General features: G+C 28.1%; 1 protein-coding gene across 1 annotated transcript; it reads left to right on the top strand.

Moving 5' to 3' along the window:
- Positions 1-2363: 2363 nt before the first annotated feature.
- On the top strand, positions 2364-18888 carry LOC114166342 (cycloartenol synthase-like). Its single transcript, XM_028051056.2, has 18 exons — positions 2364-2838; positions 2985-3170; positions 3309-3398; positions 3472-3666; positions 4176-4260; positions 5320-5486; positions 8870-9058; positions 9266-9379; positions 10308-10430; positions 10524-10646; positions 11367-11465; positions 15137-15193; positions 16453-16499; positions 16667-16810; positions 17330-17507; positions 17655-17735; positions 17865-17948; positions 18630-18888. Exons 1-18 carry the CDS (start codon positions 2641-2643, stop codon positions 18738-18740), a joined length of 2271 nt encoding a protein of 756 aa, XP_027906857.2. The 5' UTR covers positions 2364-2640; the 3' UTR covers positions 18741-18888.
- Positions 18889-20652: the final 1764 nt, after the last annotated feature.

Below are 20652 nucleotides of genomic sequence, written 5' to 3'. Positions count from 1 at the left end.
TTCAATTTTAATTGATTTTGTTTCTGTTTTAATCGACAATGACAACATCTAAATAAAGTGAGTGGCATTGACAAGCTTTATTTTCAGTTCTTTCTCCTTTTTTGCTTTTTCTTAAAGAGATATACCTTCTTCTATGTCTCAACTTCAAAATAATCACAAAGTAAAAGAACTAACACATGATATTCGTTTTGAACTATAAACTTATAATGATCAAAGGAAAAGAACAAAATATAATGGAAGAGAATCCTAAGGAATCAAGTAATCTTCAAAAAACATCAAGGAAATAAAATAGAAACCTAACTCTACAAAACTTGTTACTAATCTAAGAACAAGTATATGACGAGTTCAACTATGAAATAATGATAGTTTGGACTAAACATGACATTAGACCAAAAACATTCATATCATAAAAAAGAAACACAAAACACCAAGATACTACACAATTTAATCGATCAAAGAAACAAGACAATTGATTAAAATGATTCAAATACAATAAGAAACCACATGAATCTATTGCAAAAACTAAAATGGTTCAACAAGAACAAAAAGATTCGAACCAATATTTAAAGACAAAATGAAACAAACATATCACTCAACACAAACACGTCTAGTAATGTAAGGAAAACATGAAACAACAAGGAATTGAATTAAAAACACTTATCTCTTGAAGAACCATGACCTAAATGATGGATGAACTAAAACCTATGGTGCCAACTGATGGAAACCCATTTCATGAAAGTGAAGGAAATTCTATGGAAATGATGTGATAGATGCAAAAGCCTAGAATGATGAATATGAAAGTGTGTTCCTTGCTCACACTTGAATGTTTTGAATTGTGATTAAGTCATGCTAATATGACTAGATAAGTGTGGTTGATGTTTTGGATTGCCTTTGGATTGTTTGGGTTCATTGAGAACCTGTCCAAAGTTCCAAACACTAGTAGCCTTAACTCTACTAGTATGGCGCCTGGCGATGTGGGGCGAGCCGCTAGGATAACAGCCAAATAGAGGCCACTAGAATCACGTGACGCCTGGTGGCAAGGGAGGTTCCGCCAGGCGACTACTGTCAGACAACAAACTCTGAAGGTGTGTAGCGCCTGGCAATATGGGATACCCAACATGTGGTCTGGAACCAAGTTTAGTAAGGCGGTCTGCATTGGAATGTTGCCTGGCAACGGGAGCAGATGATGTCGCAGGTGGTCCTAGTGAGGCATAGCATCAGAGAGAGGGCTAACTGGGAAAAGCTTTTACCAAGTTTTTATTATTTATTGATTTAGGATATTTTGTAAACATTTACTTTTATTAGACTTAGAACTTGTAGCTGGCATTTAAATTATGTGGATTTTAAATTAATAGAGATTTAATAAAGGTTTTCATTTTCCCTCATTTTGGGAAAAGACGGTTTAAATTAATGCGTATATATTATCGATTTAATTTATTTTATTTTAAATTAGTAGTATTCGACCAATATGTTACATGTGTGTGTGTGTTGGGTCGAGCACGAATAGTGCTTACCCGTAACCCAACCGCAACAAAATAATTCACTTGCTACCAATCATGTTACCTACACAGGTATCCGTTTAAAAAATACCCGTAGGTTTTTTGAAACTTGCGGGTACCCGTGGGTACCTGCGAATACTTAAAAAAAATATTTGATAAATTTTTAAAATTTAATTTAATTAAAATTACAAAAATATTAAATAAAATATAAATTAAATTATGTATGTGTTTGTGTTTGAGGTTGAATAGAGTCAAGTTTTATGCCATAACTAATAAGAGTTGTTGTTGATTTTATATATATATATATATACATATATATATATATATATATATATATATATATATATATATATATATATATATGATGTAAATATAGTTATTTCCTACAAGGAAATACTATGTTGTATGGTTATAGGCTGTATTGAATGATGATTCAGTATGAGATTATTTAGACTCTATTAATTATTGAACTCATGTAAGAAGATATTAGGTTGTGAGAATTTATAGAGGTTCTTGTGGTCTGGATGGGTAGTATGAGAAATGGTCTTGGAGATGTTAAGAATTTATCATATCATATAAGAAATGACTTAGTTACTAAGGTCAAGTAGAATTATGACATAGATAATAATCCACTACAAAAATCATACAAGTGAAGAATCTCTTAGTTTATTCAACACAAAGGTCTTTCAAATATTACGTAATAAATGTTTGTCATTAGACTATTTAGGTGTATTATCGCATATGAATTGTTTGAAGAATGTAATTGATTTTCTATTTTTTATCTTTAAATAAGTTAGCTTACTTTATAGTTGTGGTTTTATATGCTATAATTGGGCGTTGCACAAGACATTTGATAGTACATTTAAAAGTCGTCAACAATAAGGACGTTAAAAGCTATTTTCTTTGTAAAAACCTTGTTCATAAATCTTGTTTATTTTTCTCTAAATGGTGTAATGAATTATAAATTTATTTTGAAAAATTTTACTGAGGAGAATTATAAACATATTTATACTTCAATTCCATATAGTGAGTCAAAGTTATAATTAATATTAGAATGAAAAACTTATATTAATTGCTGAATAATCATTTCACTGGAGTTATCACTTCATCTGAGAAGCAGCAGAGTAATAGTTGTGGGAAAATGTGGAAGCTGAAGGTCTCAGAGGGAGAGAGTCCATGGCTTCGGACACGAAACAATCACCTTGGAAGACAGGTCTGGGAATTCGATCCTTCGCCTCAATCACCACAACAACTCCTCCAAATCGAAGAGGCTCGCCACAGTTTCTACCACAATCGCTTCACTCAGAAACAGAGCGCCGATTTACTTTTGCGTATGCAGGTTCTGTATATCTGAAGAGGAGGAATCAATACTCCAAAATTTCCAGTTACTTTCAAAATAACATGAACGAGTTCGTTCTGGTAAAATCATTTCCAGAAAATTGATTCAGTAGAATAATAGTTCATCTTTCTTGGTGAAAAATGTAGTTTGCGAAAGAGAATCCGATGCACGAAGTGTTGCCCAGAGCGGAAGTTAAAGGCATCGAGGACGTAACCGAGGAGGTTGTGACGAGAACGTTAAGAAGGGCAACGAGTTTCCTTTCAAATCTTCAGAGTCACGATGGACACTGGCCAGGTGATTACGGAGGTCCCATGTTCATGATTCCTTCTCTGGTAAGTTTTATGCCTTATCAAATTCATAACAAATTTTTTAAAAGGAAAAAAGTTAAATTGTTTTTTATCAGGTAAAATTAATTTATCTTTATAAATTTTAGTTTTCGGAATCATCAGTTTCCCTCCCTTACATAATAGGTAATTGCTCTGTATATCAGTGGGGCGTTGAATTCAGTCTTCACAGAAGAACATACAAAGGAAATTCGACGTTTTATGTACAATCATCAAGTAAGAACTTCACATCTTCCCTGAAATTTACGTGCTTCTCCAAAGTCCTATTTGGTTAAAAATTTTATTGCAGAATGAGGATGGTGGGTGGGGTCTGCATATTGAAGGTTCAAGCACAATGTTTGGCTCCGTTTTGACTTATGTTGCTCTGAGATTGCTTGGTGAGGGAGCCAATGGTGGACAGGGGGTAATGGAGAAGGCTCATGACTGGATTCAAAGGCGTGGTGGGGCCACTTTCATAACATCGTGGGGGAAGATGTGGCTTTCGGTTCATATACTATCCTTAATTTAATAATTGTTATACATATATATATATATATATATATATAAAATTAGTGAGATGGTACTCACTTTTATTTAGATGTGTTAGTTTAGTATCTTTTTTAAAAGGTGTCAATTAATTCACAACTTTTGAAAAGATGTCTCAATTAAATTATTTTCAACAAAAAATTATTAACATCGTTAACGGTATTGATGTTTCAAATGACATACAAAATTAAGTATTGATATTTATATCAAAATTTAATGCTAAAAATCATGAATTAAGTTAACAAATTTAGTAATTTTTGTCTAAAAGAAACATGATTAAGATATTTTTTCAAAAATTGAGACTAAATTGACCCATTTTTAAAAGCGGGTATCAAACTGACACATATAAAAGAGAGTGGATACCATCTGACTAATTAAACATATATATATATATATATATATATATATATATATATATATATATATATATTTATTTATTTTCTAACTTTACTTTTGGGATTTATACAGGTTCTCGGAGTTTATGAATGGTCAGGAAATAATCCTTTGCCCCCTGAAATATGGCTCCTTCCATACATGCTCCCATTTCATCCAGGTTAGATCTTTGCTTTATAAACAAACTATATTTTTTTTTTCTTCATGTTGAGTTACAGGGGAAAGTAGCTAGCAAGAATATGAACACTTACAAGACATCACATGATAAAATGCATTAGATTGAGGTCAATGTTGAAATTTTTTAACTGAGATTTATTATTTGTGATATATTTGTTGTTCACTTAAAAAATATAAATAATTTTACACGATTTTTAATGTAAAATCTTAAGATTTAATGTTTTTGGGTTTAGTTATTTATGAATATCAATTTAGTTTCTTATTTTAATTTAAAGTAAAACTTTTAATTCATACTTGAATTTCTACATGGTTTAAGTTTTATTACGGATTTTTATTACAAAATGATATATTTGTCTTACCTATTTATTTTAATACCTTAGAGTGACCTTAATTATGATTATATTTTTATCTTAATTGAATATTTGTGAGTCTAAGTGGAATAACAAGAAATATCGAAACGAATCATCGACTTTATATCACGAATAAAACTTTTTGCTAAGATAAATCAGGAGGTTATATTGGAAATTGTGTCAAACGTGGTCAATCTTTTGACTTTACCGTAGTTATAAAATTTCAACACATATTTCATATATAGTTATGTTTCTTAAGATCGCATTGACTCGATCAAGGTTTAGTGGATTAGTGCCTCTCATAACTAAATCTTAAAGTTCGAAATTGATGATTAAATCATGTCATAACTTACGTCTTTAGGTTAATCTATGCATATTTAAAACAAACTTAAGGGAGACTTAGACAAGTTGTTCTCTTACCAACAATTAAAGATTTAATAGAGTCAATAATGAAATCGGTTTTTCAGTACTCCAAGCTTTTTTGCTTCACTTACTCGCTTCGTGAATTCATATAGCATATGATGTGCTTAAGAAAGAGTTTATATTCTTGATTTTTTGTATAACTGATTGCTTCATTGTTGTATAACTTAAGGAAGAGAGAGTCTATGTTGAACTTAATTAATAGTTAATTAATATCATTCTTTATATCGAACACAAAACTAAGAAATCGTAATTTGTTATAAATTTGACAGGAAGGATGTGGAATCATTGCCGGATGGTGTATTTGCCAATGTCATACTTATATGGCAAGAGATTTGTTGGTTCGATCACACCGATAGTTTTGTCTTTGAGAAAAGAACTTTATACCATTCCTTACGAGGATATAGACTGGGATCAGGCTCGTAATTTGTGTGCGAAGGTTAGTGAATCCGCTTAATCTTTTCCACTTGAATTTTATCATTAGATAATATCTAGGGCTTGTTCCTAAGTCATCATTACCGTTATTATATTATGTTTAACATTTTGAGATATTAGACAAATTTCATATTCAGTTTATTTTTAATATAATTAATTTTCATGATACTTGTCTTGCTTTCTAAATTATATAATAATTAATCAAAGTTAATACCTGTATTTATGTATCCAACATATTTTAATATTTTATAAATAAATTATTATTAATAGTATAATTGTTAATAATTATATGAAAAGATAAGTTCTAAAACTAAGTTCTCTTTTGATTCCATTTTAAGCACAAGAAATATAAGCTAAATATGATTATGCATATGTATCCTGGTCACAAAAAACAGAATTCAACCAACAACTTAGGACTTCATCGCTAAATACGGCCGACAAAATGAGTGGACTTGGATAATATCAGAGGTCATCTATAACGATTAGGCACCGGTCTTACTAATTATATAAGTGTGAAACTTATATTATCTTATGTTCATGACAAAAACATACTAATTTAAAGGTTTAATAATATTTTTATTCTTATTTTGGTCTAGTTTGTTTAGTTTGGTCTCTCTTTTCTTTGGACTTTCATTTTTGTCTTTGTTTTGTTAAATTATGTTCAATTTCGTTCTTTTCGTTAATACTGATTTAAATTGATAATAACAGAGTATATAGGCTTACACTGTTCACATTACGTGAATTGTTTTAATGAGGACGGTTTGTGTTTTGTTCAGATAAGTTTCTATTTTAATTAAATTTATTCAATTTAGTCTCACATTCCACTTCATTACCTTCAACTCCACTTCATCATGACCCTCACCATGGACTCCTTCATCACCATCACCCTCCATTTCATGACCCTTCACCACTACCACCACCACCACTACTGTTGCCGTCACCAACACCACCACAACCACCACCACACTAAAGCCACCGCTACCACCAAACTAAACCCACAACCACCATCACATTAAAACAACAACTACTACGATAACTACCATGTAACCACTAACACAATCAATCCTTACAACCACCACCACCTCAGTAAAATCCCCTCCATGATAAAGGAATCTATGGTGAGGGTCATGATGAAGTGGAGGTTAAGGGTAATGAAGTGGAATGTGAGACTAAATTGAACAAATTTAACTAAAATAGAAACTTATCTAAACAAAACACAAATCGTCATCATTAAAACAGTTCACATAATGTGAATAGTGTAAGCCTATATACTCTATCATTATCAATTTAAATGGCATTAACAAAAATAACAAAGTTGAACATAATTTAGCAAAACAGAGACCAAATTAAATGCAAAAAAAAAGGGATCAAACTGGATCAAAACATTATTTAAACCTAATTTAAAACTCTAATGTCAATGTTTAACATACATAGATGTTGAATTTGTTTCCCAAATAAAAAAAAAAAAAATATGCATCCCACTATTAAAAAATATATAAGTTGTCATATGAAGAAATCCTTTACAACCAAAAAGATTTAGTTTATGAAAATATTAAAAATAACTAATGAAATTGCTCTAAATTATTTTTTCTTTATCTCTATAATGAGCATCTCTCTCAACACATGTACATTCGCCTTCATGATAATGCATTGTCATCCTAGGTGAAAACCACACCCACAAAATTGAAAGGTTAATTAACATAAAAAACACATAATCCACAATTTAACATTAGAACATATACATTATTATCACAAATTATCCACATAAAAACTATAATTTCACACACAATATCTAAGACTCTCAGAGTCACAGGTTCCTATAGAAGATCCCCCGTCGATATAGAGTTGCTAGCTCAAACAAAGTTTCTAACTCAAACAGAGTTGTCAACTCACTGAAAACTACCAAATATTTCTTTGATGTGAAACTACAAGTCATTACTCTCTCACATAGTTTCAATTAATCGCTCAAATAGAATTATTCGTTGTTTGCTCATGTAGAGTTATTAGCAACTTGTTCTAGAGATCCTATCAGATATCTCAACCACATAGCGTTACCAATTGTGCCACTCACTCAGAGATTATCAATCATTCACTCCCATAAAGCTAAACTAATCACTACTCACGCAAAGACTTATGGACGAATTCTACTCCTCACTACTCATAGAGAGATTTACAGGCAAATTCCACAGAGTCCAATACCCACTACTTACACAGATAGGCATATTTCACAAAATCGATTCCCCACTACTAACATAGAGACTTACGGTGAAACCCACAAAGTCCACCCATCACTACTCACATAGATACTTAAGGGGGAAGTTTACACACTTGCTCACACAAACACACAACACCCTTGCCCATCTAGGGTTTCTCACACAAACACACAACACATATAGTCGCACCATCACATTCACATAAACCAACTTTCCAATCAACTCATCAAAAATCAAAACTTTCAACTAATTCAAGCAAGAAAACATAATTATTAGATTTATGTTTGCTTTTTGCTACATGTAATAATAATATTATAATAATATAATTAAAGTTGATTTAAAAATAATGAAAGAAAGATTTAATAGAAATGTAAATTTTAATAAAAATTTTAATATAACATTTATATAAAAATAAAATTTGATCTTAATTTTAAGAAAGACAAAATTGTTCCATTTAAAAAAAAATGGCATTGAATTGAACTAAATTAACGAAAATTAAACTTAATTGAATATAATACAATTACACGTGAGACTGACACTAACATGTGACATATGACATACGTTGTTCACATTTTGTTAACGATTTAAACGTCGTTATCAAAAAGGATCAAATTAACTGAATTTGACGAAAATTTGGACGTTATTGAATACACACAAAAAAATACCACATTGAAAAACTCAATTAAAACAATGACCAAAATAGTATTTAAGCCTATATTTTATTATTGGATTGTTGAACATGATGAAACGAACAAAAACTTTTATAATTGTAAAAATTTCTTTTGTAGATAATAACATAAGTCAAATCCAAAGAGTTATAAGTTAGCTCAGTGTTATAAAGTTGAAAAGGATATAGAGAGAGGTTATGATTTCAACTGTCTCCATTAACACTCGGTAGTTTTAAGGTTTGACTCGATGGGTTTAGAAAAGATGGTGGGAGAAGTTGTGAGTTCATCTATTTTTCATAGATCAAATTCAAAAAATGCTAAACCGAATTTTTGTTGTATTGAACATAAACCTTGTTGATAAAACACTCCTTGCTGTTTAAGCTATTAGCTTTTTTAATAGACTATACATATCTCTAAAATACAAAATCAGAATACGAGTTCTTATTTTTTTATATTCAACAGCAACTAATGAAATTGCTATGATAAATACCTTCGTTCTTATGCAGGAAGACTTGTACTATCCTCACTCACCTGTGCAGGATATTCTCTGGGCAACTCTACACAAGATCCTTGAGCCTATTTTGATGCATTTTCCGGGCAATATGTTGAGGGAAAAGGCTCTTAGGGCTGTAATGGAGCGTATACATTATGAAGATGAGACCACTCGTTATATTTGCTTAGGTCCTGTAAACAAGGTAATTGTCGAGAGTGTAAAAGAATCCATGTTTTGTTTACCCATTTGAATAAGAGTTTAGAATAATGGACATACTTTACACCATTTATTTACATTACCCACAAAATTTACTTTTACTACTTTGATTAGATTTTTACACTAAACTAGGAAGTTCTTAGCAGTACTACTGACTACTTGGTTTTTATTATTCTGAATGGAAATAATTCAGGTGTTAAATATGCTGTGTTGTTGGGTGGAAGATCCAAATTCTGAGGCATTCAAGTTACATCTTCCAAGGGTTCATGATTATCTGTGGGTTGCTGAAGATGGTCTCAAAATGAAGGTCAAAGTTACTAAGGGATGTTTTCCTTCTAATTGGACATATTCTAATTTCTAAAATGGTTACACATGAACATAACCATCAATCTCAGTTGAGTAAAACAGGTCAATCTGTCTTAATTTGGTCCCTGTTAGTGGCATGTTAAAAATGGAGTGATTGGACAGGCATATAACATAAAAACAGATCGGAAATCTTAACTCATTCCTCTAAAGGATGAGCAAGCGTCTGCCAACTTTTTCTTTATATTTTATTTTTTAAATTTATTTTTATATATACATTAAAAACATATTTAATTATTTAAACATTTTTTGAACTTTTAATTACTTAAGTAATATCTTTAATTGAGTACATTAAAATAATTATTACATTTGTATATTAAATTACACCATTATAATTTACAATTAGTACTTAATTTATAACTATTCATTATTTAAGTTATAATATTAATATATATTTACATTTTTAAACTAATATATTATAAAAAATTTAATTTTTTTAATCATTCTTAACTTTTTTATTTTAAAGTAAGTCAATAAGTCAGTTTTGTCTTATCTTTGGTTTGTTACCATATTAGTGACAGGCCAACTTAGGAAAGGATAATGAAAAGGTAAAATTTGAAATATTATAAGGACGGATGTAGTCAAGTGAATCAAGACAAGACAAGACAGTGGATTGTAAATTCACCATGTGCGGGTTTAGGATCTGATTCACTTTGTGATTGTAGAGTCATTTAAGAAATTAAATATATGTAAATTTAATTTTTTTAACTAAATTTTATTAAATTTATTTTATATATTAAATACGTGTTTTATAATAGTATTTAAATGTTTTTCCTTATATAAATTAACTTTAAAATTTGAATTAAAATAGTTTAGTTAAAATTAGTAGAAGGAAAATGGATGAAAATGTACTTAATCAGTTTTTGTTGCAGGGATACAATGGAAGTCAACTTTGGGATGCTGCATTTATTGTCCAAGCAATTATTTCAAGTAACCTAACAGAAGAATATGGTCCAACTCTAAGAAAAGTTCACACGTTCATCAAGAATACACAGGTGATGGCAATTTTTGCATTTATCATTGCATTTTTTAATTGGTTTGTCCCTGTTCATCAAAATCTTCATTCTTTTTTTGTTTTTTCTCCAAAGATTTTAGAAAACTGTCCGGGTGATCAAAATAAATGGTTTCGTCATATTTCAAAAGGCAGTTGGCCTTTTTCGACAGTAGACCATGGATGGCCCACTTCCGATTGCACAGCTGAAGGACTAAAAGTAACTTTCTTCACTATGATTTGGTGTTATTTCTTCTTAATTTTTATACTTTCTTTTCTCACTCTCGTTATAATATACATTTACTATAATACATGTAAAATATATTTTATATTACATAATTGAAATAGTTAAATTATATAGTTTAGAATAAAATTGTATAATTTAAAATATTAAAAAAAAACTATATAATCTAAAACTATATTTTAGATTATAAATTCAGAATAGAAGTGTATAATTTGAAGTATAATAATATTAAATAATGTAGAACAATATTTTCCACCATATAATTTTAAATTTAGTTATTTAACTTTTAAATATATATCTATATCATCATTATTTATATTATTATACATAGGAGATTCATTTTTGAATATACATATTTATTTTTCAATAACCGTCTTTCTAAAATTAAAATAATTATTTTATAAGTTTTAATTTTTATTGATATTTTTTAAATTTAACCGTTTTTTAATGATTAGTTTTAAGTTTAATATTTTTAAAAAATTAAAATAACTATTTTTATAATAAAATTCTAATTATAAAAAAATAAAATACATGATATATTATATAGTTTAAAAATATTTTAAATTATGTATTTTAAAGTATAATTTTTATTTGATTATATGCTACTATAATATATTTATTATATTATGAGAATGGGAGAAGAAATTATAGGAGTGCCCCAGTAAAATCTTTCTTGATTGGTAAATTCATTTTCAGGCTTGTCTCTTACTCTCCAATATAGCACCAGAGATTGTTGGTGAGCCATTGGGTGCAAAGCGATTATATGATGCAGTAAATATCATTCTCTCGTTACAGGTGCTACAATCATTTCAAATAATTTGCAATTATAGTCAATATATTAAACTCGATAATTTGCATAATATTCTAAAACTTTCTCAACTCAATTAGTAGATGCTTATAATTTTTAAGAGCTCATTATATAAGAAAAGAGAATATTAAAAATTCATTAATGAAGATATATATTGTAATACTTTTGATATAAAATAGAGAAAAGTAGCACACCATCGCAATAAAATGTGATAAAGCATAGCCTTTTAAGCTAGTAATTGTTTTTGTTTAATAATGTTTTTTAGTGACTAAAATAATAATATAATAAAGTAACTGAAATAAAATAGATGAGAGAGATAGAAACAAACTTACCTTGCAATCTTCCTCTTCTCTTCCTTCCGCATCCTCTCCATTCCATCATATTCTCATTCCCCTTCAACTCTCAAAATTCAATTCACCTTCAATCTTCTTCTATTTAAAAGTTGATCGCAAGTTTGAGGATGTTGAGTGCCACCTTGATTTTAATTCTGAGTTGTCTTAAAATCTAAATTTTTGCTTCATTAATATTTGAATTGGGCTGAAATTTTAACTTATAGCCCCCAAAACACGTTTTATCACTTTGAGAGTTGGGATGTTCAATTACAGATATGTGGTTCGAGAAATCTGTCTCGTAGTTTTGACAGTGCTAAGCACCAGCTTGTTTATATTTTTGAGTTATCTCGGTAAAATTCCGATATATGTTTCATTAACAGTTGGATTGCTCTGAAATTTTGACAAATAGACCCTAAAACATATTTCTTCTCTTTGACCATTCGATTGTCAATTAGTCGTTTGTTGTTAGAGAAATTCGTCTCACTGTTTTGAGAGCACTAACACCACCTTGTTTCTGTTTCGGTTTCCGAGTTGTCTCGATAAATTATTGATCTTGGCTTAGTTAATTGTAAATTGACTTAGAAAATTTGGCAGATTATCCTTGAATCACTACGTCATTTTTTTACTTTAGACCACACAAAACTAGTCCATTTGTATAAAATTGTTGTCTAAACATAGAAAAGGTCACAAAATATATAAGTGTGACTTAAAACTACTAAAGATCATATTTTATAAACCGTTGCTTATTTAGACAACATTTTTTTAAATGTTGTCGATAGGAAATGTAGGCAAAACAATAAACTTGTGACTTATTCATTGTGTTATTTCCTTCTCAATTATACTATACACGATGAATGTTCTTCATATTTATAAATTAGACAACGTTGTACATGACAACAAATGAAAAACCATTGCTTAAAATAGGAATAAGCAACAATTTTTTACTATTGGTTATACAGTGGGTTTGATTTGCCTTAAACCTAGAGAACATACAAAAAGTGTTGTCTATTCGTTTTAAGCAATACAATAGAAAATGTTGATAGTTATAAATAATAAATGTTAAAATGTGGATAGTTTATACCATATTTTAAAAATTGTAGTAACTTAACTTTAAATATTTTTAAATTGATAATCATGTGAACTAATAATAATTAAATTGTTATAAGGTGCATCAATTGTCTTATGGTGGAAGATAGGTGGGCCAAGTCACAATCAAATTGTGACATCTTGGTTGTTACAATCTTAAGTATAAAGAGTTGTAACTTAACTATTAGCTATAACTTTTGGTTTAGAGGTAAGCACTCAATTCAACAATTGATATCAAAGTCAAGGTCATGATTTTGATTCCCAATAAGACAATTGTTCAGGGAGAGATTAAATAATTATGTTATAAACATAAAAGTAATAATTAAATAATCATTGTCTAAAGAATACACAACATTTTAAGATGTGTTGGCTAAAAAGTGTGGCCTATTATTTTTTTCTACGACAATGGTTTTCAAAACCTTCATGGCCTTAGGAAAAAAATGATTGTTTTTTAGTAGGCCACATCTCGGAAATCGTAGTAAAATTGTTGTCTAAACTTAAGGCTACAATTTTGTTACCTTATACAACATTTTTAAGTTGTTTAAACTAAAAAAATGGTGTAGTGAATGTTTCAAAGACTATTTGCAAAAATTTCAACCCGATCAATAGTTAATTGAATCGAAATCATGATTTTACTGAGATAACTCAGAAAGCGTAACAAGGTAGTGCTCAAAACCTCGAGACGGATTTTGCTAACCAAAGACCTTTAGTTGACAATTCGAACAATCAAAAGGGAAAAACCATGTTTCATAGACTATCTGTCAAAATTTAGCCCTATTTAACAGTTAACTAAGTAGAAATCGTGATTTTATCGAGAAAACTAAAAATCACAAACAAGGTGATGCTTAGTGCCCTCAAAATTGTGAGATGGATTTATCTAACCAAAGAACTCTAATCGACAAGCCTAATGGTCAAAGTAAAGGACTATTGTAGGGACTATCTGTCAGTGTAGAGTTTCCTAGAGAATATCATGCATAAGTGAGTGAGGATAGTACAATTCCTGCATAAGAATGAAGTCATTTTAGAGCAATTCTATTAGTTGTTGTTGAGTAAAAAAAAATAATAATAAGTTGTTATATAAACAAGAGTTGTAATTTCGGAATGTGATAATCTCATATTATTCTTGACCAAAGGTCACAACATTTAAAGGAAATTATAGAAACGTAGTTGTTGATTTCTAACAACTAACCACCTGAAACAAAGGAAACAGATTTATTCAGAATCAACTAGATATTTAATTCCTAACTTCTAGCAACAGCCCCTGATTTCAAGTAACTACTAAAAATTTATTTTAAACTTTATCTAACATTTCCTCCCTTAAATTGAATAATTGAATCATGGTATTTAGTTACATCATTAGCAACAATTCCCAGCTTATTTCTCATTCGAACAACGACTTCTAATGTGCAATAGTGTTGTAGTTTAATAGTTTCACTTTGTACAAGATCTCTTAGAAAATAGAAACGTAAATCATCAATATGTTTACTTCTTTTGTGCATAACTGGATTCCTTGACAATTTTACAGTTGAACTATTGTTACAGTAGATAATTGTAGGTTCTGTTTGCATATAAGTACCTACTAAAAACTTTATTTTAAACTTTATCTAACAAGTTATTCTGATTTTATTTTTTAGAGATATGTAATGCCTGTCATGAAGCTAATAGCTTAGACATCAAGGAGTGTTTTATCCACAAGTATCCACAACGTTTAAGTAAGCATAAATCAGAATTTTACCAAGACAAACTCAAAAATAGAAACAATACTCAACGACCTCAAAACTACAACATAATTTTCTTTAACTACAAATCTCAAATCTCTAATTGACAATTCCAATAATCAAATTGAAGAAACATGCTTCAAGGACCATCTGTCAACGTTTCAACAGATCCAACACTTAAAAGAAGCACGAGATTTTACCTCGATAACTCATAAATAGAAACAAAAAGAAGATTATTAGCTCCCTTATGCTGTTTTGAAAATTAATCAGTCTAAAATATTTCTGGCCACACCAAGTATTTAGAGATGACATTGTAAGATAAGTTTGTTTCTATCTCTCTATCCTTTTATTTCAATTACTTATTATATTATTATTTTAATAACTACTTTACATTTTTCATTGTTAAAAAAAGAATATAAGCAATCGTTTGAATTTAATATGTATGATTGTAATTAAGTAAGGTATCATTTATGACATTAATTTAAATTCTAAAATCATTTATTTTTTTTTTCGCCATTGCAGAATAAAGATGGAGGCTTTCCAACGTATGAACTCACACGATCTTATAACTGGATGGAGGTAGCCTTGTCTCTCATTATTATTTAGGAAATTCTTTTGAAACAAATTTATGACCTAATAATACAACATAAATCAATCGTATAAAATTAAATTGAAAATAAATGTTTGTTTTACTTGGACCTTATCTTGCTGAGTTAGTGCTGAGTTAACATGTGATATAGTGCTGAGTAAATACGTGAACTTTTTTTTTTCAAAAATTAAAAGTAATTTAGAAAAAAAATAACAAAATGACATAAACTGTTCGTTATTGTTAATTATTTAATTAAAAAAATTAAATTAAACAAATTTCACAAAAAAATTTGAAAAAAAAAATTCTTAAGAATGAATTGATACAACTAAACAAAAATATGATCAATTATATATTTTAACCTCATTTAAAATATTAAAACTAATAGTTTACATAGAAAGTCTTTTCTAACATACACTAAATGTGTTCGCTACACAATTTCAGTAACTCTTTCATCATTATTGTAGAAATAACTTGTTTTTCTTTCCTTATTTTCCCAAAAAATTTAAGAGGTCTATATATTAAAATTGGTTGCGGATTAAAATAATTATATTTCTTTAATTCTTTTTAAAGTTTATATATAATATAAACCAGCAAAAACACGCCTTATAATTTTTTTGTTAAGCTCTTTTATAATTTTTTATAAATAGGTATATATTATTTTTTTTAATTTATGTAATTTTATTTATTGTCTAACAATAAAAATAATTAGATATATTAGTTATTATATATTTTATTGAAATTAACTTGTAACAATAAAATTTTAATTACATAAAATCAAATATTTAAATATTCAAATCTTAATTATATGTAAAATATTGATGTTTACTTTTTTCTAATATAAAGAGTCGATTTTTAATTAGATATTGTTTATTATATACTGTATTGAAATTAAGTTATAGTAAAAAAAATTAATATTGTAAATACTTACATCGTAATTACATGTAAAATATAGATTACCACTTTTTTCTGATACAAGAGTCGATTTTCGTTGTATGTACTACATTTCTTTGCTCGTTATGTTTTAATTTCATTTTTTGTTTTTTTTTTCAGATCAACCAACTGTTTTTAATTTCGTTATGACTTTAAAATTTATTAAAGCAAAAACAAAAATTATATATTAATAAATATTTTGTTTATATTTTTATATATTTTAAAAACGTTATATTGTATACTCATTCCTAAAATATATATGGTTCACTTTTTGGAGCTAAAAGTAAATATAACTGTTAACTTGTGTCTGTAATGTCAGATAATCAATCCTTCTGAAACATTTGGCGACATAATTCTGGATTATCCGTAAGTTACCCAATTCTATCACTGTAAAGTGTTGATTTATTGATATTTCTTTATTCATAATTTCAGGTGTTGATTTAATTATTATCTCTTTATCCATAATTTCAAGTGTTGATTTTATTATTATCTCTTTATCCTTTATTAATATTTATTTATTATATGTTGTATAGTTACGTTGAATGCACCTCTGCAGCGGTTGAAGCTTTGACATTATTTAGGAAATTTGATCCTGAACATCGTCCACAAGAAATACGAAGCTGTATTGAAAAAGCTGTTGCCTTTATTCAGAAAACACAGTCATCAGATGGCTCATGGTTTGAAATTTAAAATAAATTATATTCTTATTTTTTATCTTATTTTTATTTAATCTTTTAATATTTTAAATTTGGATCAATTTGGTATCGTAATTAAAAAATCATTTTCAATTATGGAACATAAATTTGGATTATTTTTACTAATTCAATACATGAAAAAATTACAATAAAAAAAGATGGTATATTGAAAGTAAATTTATGGACCACACCATAACATTAAAAAACAATCAAATATCAAATTTTTTATTGCTTTTCCTGAATTTGGTTTTTAATGTGAATTAACTATATTTATAATTTTTGTTTGAACTCAATTTGGTTTCATAATTTTGTCATGAGTTTGTTCAAATAGATTTTCTACAGGTCTTACCAGGAAGAAGTAAAAGGAATTTTTTTTTATAAGTTAAAATTAATTTATACACAAACTAAAAGTAAGAATTTAGAAAAAAAAAATGAAAGTAATGAAAATGAAAATTTAAAAGTATAATTAAGGATTTGTGAAGTACTTAAAATGTTAAACAGGTATGGTTCATGGGGAATTTGCTTCACTTATGCAACATGGTATGCAGTAAAAGGGTTGGTAAGCAGTGGGAGAAGTTTCAGTGATTGCTCAAACATCACAAAAGCTTGTCAGTTTTTGCTGTGTAAGCAACTCCCTTCTGGTGGGTGGGGAGAGAGTTATTTGTCCTCTCAAAACCAGGTTTTTCTCTAATTTTAATATCTTTAGTTAATGCCTTGGAAAATTATTATCACAAGGTTTAGTTATAATTTTAGTTATTATATTTTATAAATTCTCTGATTGGTGAGTTTTCATGAATAATGTTATAAGAAACCTCATTTTGTTCAGGTATATACAAACCTTGAAGGCAACAAGCCTCATGTGGTAAACACTGGTTGGGCTATGCTGGCTCTACTAGAAGCTGGACAGGTATAAGAAAAACTTATCCATGTTTTAGTGATGTAATTATTATGTTGAATAACTAGTGAATATATATTACTAAGATATTATGTTTTATAAACTTGTTGCCATGCTCTTATACTCTTTCTAATGTAACAGGCTGAAAGAGATCCAACACCACTGCACAAAGCTGCTATGTACTTGATAAATTCACAGATAGAGAATGGTGACTATCAGCAACAGGTATCCTAACTCTTAAATATGTTTTTTATTCTTTAAGTTTCAATAAAAATTAAAAATAATTCTTTTTCAAAATTTTAGATTAATGTAATTTCTCAAATTAAAAAATGTATGTATTTAATCTTTTAAGTTAAATTTTTTAAAATTTATTTAACATTTTAAGTATATTTTATAATAGTATTCGAATAGTTTATATTGTTTAACTTATTCTCACTTATTTCAATATTAGCTGAGAAATATATTAAAACGTCAAATAAATTTAATAAAATTTTATTAAAATGACTAAATTCATCTAATTTTGAAAAGTGAAAAACTAAATTGATTTAAAATTTTGAAAAAAAACTAATTTTAATTTTCAGTAAAAGTTAAAGACTAAAAACATATTTAATCCTTAATTTAGTTTATTATCATTTTCATGTTTCAATCTATCCTTTTCAATATATTTGTTCTAATTCCACTTTCAATAGTTTTTTAAAATAAATTATGAGTAATTAAAAATAAAGATATACAAAATAATAAGTTTAATAACATTTTTTGCATGATCCAGTAATTAATTTATTTTCAGCAAATTAATGTGCCTCTTTTATAATACCCTGTGCAATATTAGCTAGAAAGTGTTTATACCATTTCCCAAATCTGAATTATACGTCATTCAACTTTAATGTTACTTTTTCATAACTTCAGGAAATAATGGGAGTCTTCAACAAGAATTGCATGATCACATTCGCGGCATACAGAAACATATTTCCCATATGGGCCTTAGGAGAATACCGACGCCATGTATTTGCACGTTAAAATAATTTTTTATTTAATTAGTGTCATCCAAATAATTTAGTGCCTTTACTTTTTTTTTATGGTCCCGTGATTAATTTGATGCTACTAAAACTGGTGGAGAATGCCTATAATTTTTCCAATGACATGATACGCATTTTACTTTCTGACATTCACACAGAATTATTTACTTTACTATAATCTTAATTAAGAGTATATAAGTTTCTAAAAACATTTTTAGATACAATGTCAGCATAATGGTTTAGAGACTGTATGCATATTATCTAATAAGAAATTTGTTTATTAAATAAAGCAAGAGAATATGTCTCATATTATCTATCAAAGGAAACGATCCACGTCTCACATGATGTGTTTAAAAACTTTCGTCTTAGAGATAAATATTATGTTCACATTTTATTACAACACTTAACCAAAATCAATAAGGTTATTTAGAACTTTTGTCTAATAGAGATGGCAAATAAACCCGTCCCTGTGGGTATTGCCCGAACCCGTCCCCGTTTTGACGGGAAATCCCCGCATTGACTGGGTATGGGGAATCTCCGACTTTTTCAATTAGGTATGGGGATGGGGAGGGGTATGTACATATCCCCGCCATAATACCCGTCCCCGCCAAATCCATCCCGTTTAAATTATTAAAATATTCACAATTAATTACGTAACCATATATATATATATATATATATATATATATATATTCTATTTTTTATTTCTTCTAATTATTTGGTTTGTCATGAAACTCATTCGCATCTCTATTAATATATTTTTCATCTTACAATAACCTTTATGTAATTATATTAAAATAATGTATGTCAATTAAAAAAAATTTATGTCTCACATTTGAATATTTCTATTATATTTTAATACTTTTATTTATTGTATATTTTTTCTTTCAGGTGAGAATATTTAATACACTCAAATTAAGTATTTAATAGCATCAAACTTTCCTTTAATAGGTAGTATAAAAAAAAATATTTTTACTTATTATTAATAATTTTTGTTTCATTTGAAGAACTTTTTTGTTTCGCTAAAACAATTTTCGTTATTTCTCAACCATTGAGTATATATATTGATATTTGAAAAGTTTTCTTAGATCTATAAGGTATTTTTGATCTTATCATACTCTTAATTATACATTTGTTCTCCTTTGTGAGATTTCTTTCCATAGTCTCTCAAATTGTTTCTAAGACACACATTTGTTACTTTTTTAATATTTTTATTTGTTGTTTATTTTCATCATGTAGAATATTATTTCGATATATTTTATCTAATTATTTTTTATTTTCTAACTCATTATCAATCATATTGTAAGTAAAGGAGTTTTTTTTTTTATATTACCTAGTAAACCAAAAGTTTGTGCTATTAAATACTTAAATTGAAAGTATTAAACATTTTAATGTGAAAGGAAAATATACAATAAATGAAAATATTAAAAAATAATAGAAATATTCAAATGTGAGACATAAAATATTTTAATTGATATACATATTTTTTAATTACATAAATGTTATGATAAGATGAAAAATATAATTGAGATGCAAATGAGTTTCATGACAACTAAATAATTAGAAGAAATAAAAAATAATATATATATATATATATATATATATATGGTTACTTAATTAATTGAGAATATTTTAATAATTTAAACGGGGACGAGAATTATGGCGGGGATATGTACATCCCCATACCCAATTGAAAAAGTCGGGATTCTCCATACCAATACCCATACCCAGTTAATGCGGGGATTTCCCGTCAAAACGGGGACGGGTTCGGGCAATACCCACGGGGACGGGTTTATTTGCCATCTCTACTTCTAATTATTTCGTTTGTCATGAAATTCATTCACATCTCCGATATAATTTTCATCTTATCACAACCTTTATGTAATTATGTTAAAATGATGTATGTGAATTAA

Source organism: Vigna unguiculata, chromosome 10 (assembly GCF_037176805.1).
Source record: "Vigna unguiculata cultivar grain cowpea cultivar isolate G323 ecotype 2 chromosome 10, ASM3717680v1, whole genome shotgun sequence".
Lineage (NCBI taxonomy): Eukaryota > Viridiplantae > Streptophyta > Magnoliopsida > Fabales > Fabaceae > Vigna > Vigna unguiculata.
This window is presented reverse-complemented; position numbering and strand designations above follow the sequence as displayed.